General features: G+C 43.5%; 1 protein-coding gene across 1 annotated transcript; it reads left to right on the top strand.

Moving 5' to 3' along the window:
* The first annotated feature begins 563 nt into the window (after positions 1 to 563).
* On the top strand, positions 564 to 9430 carry gpatch3 (G patch domain containing 3). The gene is made up of 7 exons (XM_084337907.1): positions 564 to 986; positions 3285 to 3745; positions 4284 to 4458; positions 6252 to 6311; positions 7359 to 7480; positions 8653 to 8780; positions 9206 to 9430. Exons 1-7 carry the CDS (start codon positions 566 to 568, stop codon positions 9387 to 9389), a joined length of 1551 nt encoding a protein of 516 aa, XP_084194033.1. The 5' UTR covers positions 564 to 565; the 3' UTR covers positions 9390 to 9430.
* The last annotated feature ends 236 nt before the right edge of the window (positions 9431 to 9666 follow it).

Below are 9666 nucleotides of genomic sequence, written 5' to 3'. Positions count from 1 at the left end.
GGGGCCCCTATGTTGAGGGTGATGGATGAGGAGGTGCAGTTGCCTGCTCTCACCACCTGGGGTCTGCCAGTCAGGAAGTCCAAGACCATAACATATAACATCATGCAACATGTAACTATGGTTACTGGTAGGGCTATATAATTAGGGCACCTGTGTACAACCTTCAGACAATAAACAGCTGTCTGAAGCAAGCATAAAGAACTAACCAAGTGTCTTATTGATAGTAGACTACAATCTTTACATGTTCCTTGCGATGGTCTATAAACAATCATGCGGCATGTCCTGAGGGATTGTATTAAGTACAGAGAACAACGAAATTCCTTCTTTAGAGTTCTTTCTTCTCAGGGAGTTAATTATTTCTCTTTGCCTTCATTTCTAGGCCTGGGTGAGAACCACCAAGAGAGAGCTAGTGCTGTTGTGCAGTTCCTGCTTGCCACGGGGGGGGGGTAGTGCTCCCTCTGTCCTGTGGAGGGCGGCAATACGCCTAGACGCGTAGTCCGCCGGAAACTTACAAGAAGAAGAAGAAGTCCGCCGGAAACTTACAAGAAGAAGAAGAAGAACAATCATGGCGGACTCCGTACCAGTAGTCTATTTTGCCATTAGTAACATACCCGCTAGCTTTCGATCAGCTGACCTTCGAAATTATTACAGCCAGTTCGTAGAAAGTGGTGGTTTCCAATGTTTTCACTTTCGACATCGACCGGAGGTTCTCAGGGAATCTGAGGTGTCCGAGGTCCCAAAAGAGGGACCAGCTGAAGACGACAACAACAAGGAGAGCGGCTCGAAATCTCCTGAAGCCGCAGCAGGAAGTACTAGTTCTTTGTCGAAACAAGGCGTTAAAACTTGTTGCTGCGTTGTCTCGGTTCATTTGAAGGAGGTTGATCGATTTGTCAAATTGTATTCAGGGAATCAGTGGATTGACTCGAAAGGGAACTGGCTCGCAAGACGCTGTGTGATCAAGAGAATAAAAGTATCGTGTCACACTGGTTAGTAGTATGCTGGTCGTTGTACATTCACCATTTTTGCCACTTTGCTGAACTCACAGGGCACATATCCACAACACAGTGGTTTGATTGATTGATTGAAAACTTTATTAACAGATTGCAGAATGGGTACAGTACAGCTCAATACATACAATTGTTAAGGGGATGCAGACCAGAGAGACTTTCGTCTTGTTTACATCAGGGTCCCCCATTTTCAATTCATCGTAACATATATGACATACATGACATACAGATAGACAGTACTGCTACATCTATACATTTATGACATACCAGATTTGCAAATACAGTACTGTTTGTGATACAAAAAGAGTCCCGAAAAAAAAAGTATATACATTTGACGTAGAAACTGTACATTGGAGGAGGGGGGGGGGCTGTACATTGGAGGTGGGTGGGGGGGGTAGTGGTTTATCAGGCAACATCTTTGTATTGTGTAATTTGCCTTGTCTTCATCAGCTGTTCAGCCTGGCTGGAGTGGGGCTAGCTATGGTTGGGTTTGTGTCTCCACCAGCTGTTCAGCCTGGCTGTGGCTAGCTATGGTTGGGTTTGTGTCTCTATTAGCTATGTTCAGCCTGGCTGGGGCTAGCCATGGTTGGGTTTGTGTCTCCACCAGCTGTTCAGCCTGGCTGTGGCTAGCTATGGTTGGGTTTGTGTCTCTATTAGCTATGTTCAGCCTGGCTGGGGCTAGCCATGGTCTAGCATTGTATGGTTAGGTTTGTGTCTCCATTTACATTTTGTAATTTAGCTGACTCTTTTATCCAAAGCGACTTACATAGTTCTGTACGTCAAGTCATCAGGAAGGGCACAACTCTATCAGCTGAGTAACAATGTTCGGACAAGTGCATGACAGTAAGGTTAGTTAGAGTTGGATAATAACCCCCCCCCCCTCATTTCAGATATTGGTTGAAGAAGTGTGTCTTTAGTCGACGGCGAAAGATTGGACGGGTTTCGGCTGTCATAACTGTGGTGGGAAGTTCGTTCCAAGGGGCTTTGATTGATTGATTGAAAACTTTTAACAGATTGCAGAATGGGTACAGTACAGTACAGCTCAATACATACAATTCTTAAGGGGATGCAGACCAGAGAAAGACTTTCGTCTTGTTTACATCAGGGTCCCCCATTTAAGGACTGAGAATAGGCGGATTCTCTTTGATGACCCTCCCGGAGCTCGGATAGGAGTAGGTCTGAGGCGGCCGGAAGATGCAGAGAGTAGGGGTCTTGAGGGTAGTCTTGTGTGTCTTCACACATCGGTATCGGTCCGATATCAAGATAAGGCCGGTATAATTTTTTTTTTTTTTTAATACATGTTTTGACCTTAAATAGTTTCAAAATATCAGTCATTTCTGAAAATAAGTTACAAAAGTAAAAAAAATATGCGTTTTGGAAAATAGCTCTTTATTTGATTATCATAAAGTGTTTTCTATACAGAGATATCGACATCGGTAAATATCGGTATCGGCCAGAACAGCAATATTAATAATATCGGTTATCGGTATCGCCCACAATTTTCACATCGGTGCATCACTACTTGAGGGTGTGTGTAGTTAGAGACCATTGACCGGAGGTAGGCGGGAGCCGTTCCCTTCGTCGCACGATATGCCAGGTCAAGCCTAGGCCTTGAAGCGATTTCGTGCGGCAATGGGGCGCCAGTGCAGGTCCCTAAGAAGTGGGGTGACATGGGCCGACTTCGGTAGGTTTGAGATCAGGCGGGCCCTGCGTTCTGAATGAGTTGAACAGGCTTGGTGGTTGGAAGGCCAGCGAGCAGTGCGTTGCAGTAGTCGAGGCGGGAGATGACTCTCCAGTTGCTAGATAACCTTCAAAATTCACACCAGCAACTGTTGTACACAAGCTAAACCATGATGATACAACAGTCCAAGCCAGGTTATGAAAGGTGGCTCTCTCAGTCTGCATCCAGCCAGGTTCTAAAGACAATGGAGACGCTCACTGTGTGCCAGACAGGCCACAGCACGGCTAAACCCTGGCTAGTGGAGACAAGGCCAGACAGGCCACAGCAGGGCTAAACCCAGGCTAGTGGAGACAAGGCCACAGCACGGCTAAACCCTGGCTAGTGGAGTCGAGGCCACAGCACGGCTAAACCCTGGCTAGTGGAGACCAGACAGGCCACAGCACGGCTAAACCCTGGCTAGTGGAGACCAGACAGGCCACAGCACGGCTAAACCCTGGCTAGTGGAGACGAGGCCACAGCATGGCTAAACCCTGGCTAGTGGAGACGAGGCAATTCACAAAAGTAATTTTCGTTAACATGGTTAATCTCTCTTTCAGACGAGGACTCGGCCCCTTATAAGACCAAGTCTGAGCAGCGCCGGCACGTGGCGTTAACGGAGCGCTTCACGGAGGCCGACCTCAGAGGCTTATCGGAGATGAACCCGCCGTCCCTGATGCAGAACGGGAACGTGGGCACGCCGGTCACGGTCTTCCTCCAGCTCATCCAGGCGTGCCGTCTCCCCCCGCGCCTCATCCGCAAGCTGGGCCTCACTTTCCCCAAGACCAGCTCCAGCCGGCGCTACGGCAACGTGCCGTTCCAGTACCACGACTCCTGGACGCTGCCGGCCACGGAGGAGAGCGTCTTCACGGCCGGAGGACATGAGATATCGGGCCCCGGCGTTGTGCCCCCTCCGCGCTCAGCAGGACTCCAGCGGCGGCCGTTTGACCGCCGGCCAGCAGCGACGGAGACGGCGGACCCACAGCAGGAGGAGGAGGAAGTGCAGTCGGACGCAGACGATGTACGTTGAGAATCTAGACAAATTTAGACTTGTAAGCTATTGAAGGGATGCCCCCCCGCCCATTCTGATTTATCATCCGATCTCAGTTCGTCCAATCAGCACTCGCACCAGTGTTTAGGTTTTGGTGTTATTGGATGCATAGATTACTATTAGTGATACTAATGGAAGTCCAGCACTGGCCTCTTTTAAACATACACCTGAATATTTCATTTAATTTCAAACCTTTATTTCAACTCGTAGGACACTGAGGTTACCCTAATTTACCTCGACGACGAGCTTACAAAACAAACTAGACGTAGTTTATCAGCAATTTCATACATATAGGCACGATAAATAAGAATAAACAATATGAAAAAACAGTTACAAGTCTCGACACACAGTGGTCGGAGATCATACTTAAACGCAGCAAAAGAAGGAAGAACCTTCAGCTTCAGAGTCAGTTGGAGGACATTCCAGGTTCAGTGTTCAGCAAGTGTATTATTATTATTATCACCTTTTTTGCACACTTGCTTTGACTTTGCCGTTTTGGTTCTTGTAGGACGACGACCGCTGTGAGGACTGGGAGCGGCATGAGGCCCTGCACGAGGATGTCACCAGCCAGGAGCGCTGCAAGGAGAGGCTGTTCGAGGAGGAGATCGAGCTGAAGTGGGAGAAGGGAGGTTCAGGCCTCGTCTTCTACACCGATGCCCAATACTGGGCGGAGGAGGAAGGAGGTAAACTCACTGCTTTTTTTTATAGCAGCTTTTATCCAAAGCGCTTTACAACCTATATGCCTCACATTTTACCCGTTCACTCACACACATTTAGTTCACACACCGGCGGTGGAGGCGACCGTGCAAGGTGCCGACCTGCTCATCGGGAGCAGTTAGGGGGTTAAGTGTCTTGCTCAAGGACACTTTGACACCAGGAGGAGCCGGAATCGAACTGGGAACCTTCTGATTACCAGACGACAGCTCTACCTTCTGAGCCACTGTCACCCCAGTATAGGGCAGAATCCCTGCCTAAAAAAGAAAAGACACGCACACACAAAAAAATAACTATTTACACATTGTTATTATGGTCTGTATGGTTTCAGAATACATTTTGAATGTTTAACCAAAATATACATAAATGGCTCCAGCTATCAATGGGGAAATTCTAGAGGGTATTACAGTAATAATACCCAGAAGGGCATTAGGGACAGGTTACGAAGCACAGCCCAGTATCATTGGCAACATAAAGTGCCCATAATCACAGTGAAGAATGCCCTCCCAGCTCCCACCCAGGTGTCATCGCCTTTATGCAATTTATGTTATTGCTTTTATACAACCAACACACATGTTGCCTATGGTTATGTTCACACTGCAGGCAAAAGTGGCCCAAATTTTGATTTATTTGCTCAAATGTGACTGATCTGTTTTCATGACTGTGTGAACAGCGCAAATCACATGGAATCTGTTATTTTCAATTCTGATTTGGGTCACTTTCATATGTGGTCCTAAATCAGATACAGGTCTGATGTTTTGCAATGCGACCTCCATCTGAACAGTCATGCGACTTTTTAGGGCTGGGCGATATAACGACAACGATAAATATCGCGATATATTTTAATAATCGATACCAAAAAAAAATCGAAAAATCGTTTATTTTTTTTAACTTTTTTCTATTTTTTTTGTGACCTGCAACAGGGCAGTTTTAAAACCAGAGACAGTGGACAGACTTGTCTTTCTTGCCTGCAACTTAAAGTAATGGCTTTGCTTGTCCAAATGACAATACTGACCAAATTGAGATTTATTTTTCTCTTGTCCATTTAATTTGTTTGCTTTCTAATTTAAAATACAGTTTGAAACCGTCTGTACACAGTAGGCTATGTGTGCTAGCAGAGCTAGACTCCAGTCACGAGTCACGGTGCACATGTGCGGTGGTTTGTCCACCAAAAAAGCGCCAAAAGATCGAAAATAAACTAGCAGAGCCAGAACTGTTCAACTCCCCTGGAGCCACAGCCAGCAGAGAAGCCGGTTTACTTTAGCTTTTAAACCAGCTGCAGCCTGAGAACTGGAGTGTGAGGGGCTGTAACACTAAAGATGGCGGCAACGACAAAGAATTGCTGCAAAATAAACATACATCTGTTGTTTTTAAAAAAAAGAAAAAAAATTATACTTATAACTTATAACAATTTTGATAATTATCGATATCGAGAAATATAATAACATTATCATATCGTTATCGCGATATGATTTTTTGCCATATCGCCCAGCCCTACGACTTTTACGCCACTCTAGATTGCCGTCCATTTTCGTTATTGTTCATTTTTATGCACGTGGGTCAGTTCAGGAGCGTGACCAGTTCACAACTGGAATCTGATATTCACATTGAAGAAATAATGTCAAACAAATCAGATCTGAACAATAAATCGGAATTGCGCAATAAGGCATGCAGTGTGTGAACCCAAGGTGTTTGGGTCATGAAATGTTTGCTTGTTATCCGTAAACCAAATGTTGACTGCGTCTCTACTCCGCTTCCTTAGATTTTGATGAACAAACCGCAGACGACTGGGATGTTGATATGAGCGTTTACTATGACAAAGGTAAGTGAAGTTCCCATGCTTTCATTCCTGTTCAACTTTGAATACCTTTTTTAGATTAGATTCAAATGTATTGTCAATTATACAGCACAAGTACAATACAACCAAAATAGGTTTGGCATCCAACCAGAGTGCAAATAGTAATAGACAATGTACAGGTGATTCAACTTGGTATAACTTGGCACTGTAAAACATATACTATAAATGATTACTACTGCGTATAGTGCTAATCAGATGTATGTACAGAGTTGTAGTATTAATATGTAGAGTGATACGGTATAAAGACACTGGTAGTAAGTCGTACTGGCCAGCAGTGTAACCAGTAAGAGTAGGTAAGGGATATGTACAGATATAGATATAGTATCTACAGATATGTAAAAAGGATTATATGCAAGTATGGCCAGCAGTGTAACTAGTACAGAGTAGGTAAGGGATATGTACAGATATTAGGGGTGTAACGGTACACAAAAACCACGGTACGGTACGTACCTCAGTTTTGAAGTCAAGGTTCGGTGCGGGTTTTCGGTACAGTGGGGGAAAGTTTGGCTTTCCAGGTTCCATTCACGGGTGATGTAGTGTGCAGTAACTAATTGTACTTGTAGAGCTGTCAACGAATATTCTATATTGAAATGAATAACCGGCTTGTAAAAAAAAAAAATTATAATTATATTAGATTGTGAAAAAAAAAACAGCCCCCGGTGGGCGGTCGTTAGTGGTTAACATACCGTTGTATTCGTTCGGTACACTACACAGCCGTTTGGTACGGTACACACTGAAACGGTTCGGTACAGATACGTGTACCTTTACACCCCTAACAGATATAGATATATATAATATATACGGTAAGAATAAATAAATATATATATATACCATATATACAGCATTATTGTACATGCTATCATACAGGGTTATATGGGTTATATGCAGGTGTATAGGAGGATTATATGCAGACAGATATAGATTGTTTTTGACCCTGGGAATCAATCGGTAGTTGAATGACTTGTATGAAAGCTTCTCCATTCAGACCTCTGTGCTTCTTCTCCTCAACAGACGGAGGTGACATGGACTCCCGTGACTACGTCCGCATGCGCTACGAGAAGAGGATGAGGGACGGGCTTGAGGACAGGTCGGGGCACAATCAACCAATCGGCAGCTTTGAGAAGTTTACTAAGGTAGGATTATTTCCGGGCCAATTAAAGGAGGGCAACACTCTGAAAACGACATGCATCTACCTGAAATTACATACTATATATATATATATATATTCTGATTAAAATTCTTTATTGTCAATATTTATTGTAACGTATAATAACTGATAGAGCATGCAGACCCTCATCCGCACCTTTTTGTACAGTTTTTATTTTGTTCTCATATTTGTATGAGATATTTATGTCTTTCTACTATTACCCTGCCTTTACCTCCCCTCCCCCCATGCTGCTATGATGCCTGAATGTCCCCAGTGGTGTTGATTGGACATAGCGACGCTGTGTGGATATTATACTTTCTGAAGTCTGGATTCACTGTGTCAAAATGCAGATGTATCCAAAGACTGAAAACAGTTGGCGGATGGCTCTCTGTTCACTCCCAACAGTTTTTCTAAAATATCACCCTAGGTTTGATAACATCTTTTTGACACAGCAGTGAATCCTGAAATCCAGATTTTGGTAACAGCGTTGCTGTTTGGAATCGATAAGACCTGATACTTGCATGTTTGGTTAAGTAGAAGGAGAGGGGGAGGGACTGAGAGAAAGGGGAGAGGTTTAATGTTATAGACTTGGGGAGTCATGTGATTCAAAGAGCTGGCTGGAAGAGTTTTTCCTATGGTCTCTATAAGGAGTTTCTCAAGGTAGCTGGTTTATACAGTTCCATTTATTCAATTGGACTGAAATTTGACAGAAGCAGATTTGAACATAATTAAAAGTTTAAATCGTTACAGTTACACTCAGTACCTGAGAACATTGTCACTTAGCTGAAAGAGTTGTACCCTTCCTGCTGAACTTGTAAGTCGCTTTGGATAAAAGCGTCAGCTAAATGTAAATGTAAGAGAGTGTGGCGGTCAAATGCACATAAATACATCCTTTAACGCTGGAATGCTCACAGTCTTATGGTACCAGTGTCTTCGAATACATTACATTAAAACACAGACAGAAAATAAGCTTTTTGCATACAGTTCAAATACCTTGTTCACTAGAAGTGACCGACTGCCTCTTTTTAAGGCTCTGCTCGGTTAAATGTACAGTATATTGTTTTGCAATGTTACCTTCCTTTTTTAAATGAATTCAAGTTGTAAATGTATACAGCTTGTACTAGTTGGAGATGCTTGATGCATTGTCCTTGTTTTTAGGGCGTTGGCCGCCGTGTGATGGAGAAACAGGGATGGAAGGAGGGTGAAGGTCTGGGGAATAGCCAGGCAGGGATCCCTGACGCCCTGGACAATGAAGGACAGCATCCCAAATGCAAGAGGGGCTTTGGGTGAGTAAAACTAAAAATAATACTGGACCAACATTTTTTAGTATTTGGGCAAGAGGGCTCTGTTATTTGATGGGGATGGATGGGCGTTGATTTTCCAATATTCGATTAGTTGTTAAATGATGAAATAAAATCGATTTTGTTTCTGCGTATATCGTTTTGTCTCAAAGAAATATAATGTCCCTTGTTTTTACCGGCAACTACACTGTAGTGTATTGGGAGGGGACCCTATTAACTGTTACACCGCTGAATGGCATGCTCTGTGCAACTCGCTAGCTAGCCAGGTAGCATAACAGCTGGGCGAACAGAAAAGAAAGATGAAGAGATGTTACATTGTAAATAAAATTTACTTTCAGAATGAATGCTTTTGTTCCCAGAAATATGCTGATTAATTTGTGACGCTATCGTGCAACTCTGTTTTTGTGCAGGTATCATGGAGAAAAGCTGAACTCATATCCTGTAAAAAAGGCCAAAACAAACTTCCATATATCCACGGTGTACGATAAACCCAAATGCATAGATGAAGGCGACATGTTATTGAGACGCCAACCCAACGCCACTATGAAGTACAGAGGTTGGCAACCAGGGGGCAGCATTGGACCACATAGATGACCTTTTTTGTCTTGTTTTATATCTTTTATTAAAATGGTTTATAAAAACGTTTTTGGCTGTTGCCTTGTTTTGTATTACCTGAAATATACATTTTAAAGTATCTATGTATGTCCTCTCTTGCTTTATTGAAAGTATCATGTTTTCGTTTTCATTCTACACACATGAAACGTGGTCACAGCAGGAGTATGTTTTCAGTTATTCAGGATCTCGGAGTTCTTTTTGGACACATTTCATTTGTGCATAATGATTTCTCTATTGTTTTCTCTATAATTTTTTT

Source organism: Notolepis coatsorum (assembly GCF_963971535.1).
Source record: "Notolepis coatsorum genome assembly, chromosome: 2".
Lineage (NCBI taxonomy): Eukaryota > Metazoa > Chordata > Actinopteri > Aulopiformes > Paralepididae > Notolepis > Notolepis coatsorum.
This window is presented reverse-complemented; position numbering and strand designations above follow the sequence as displayed.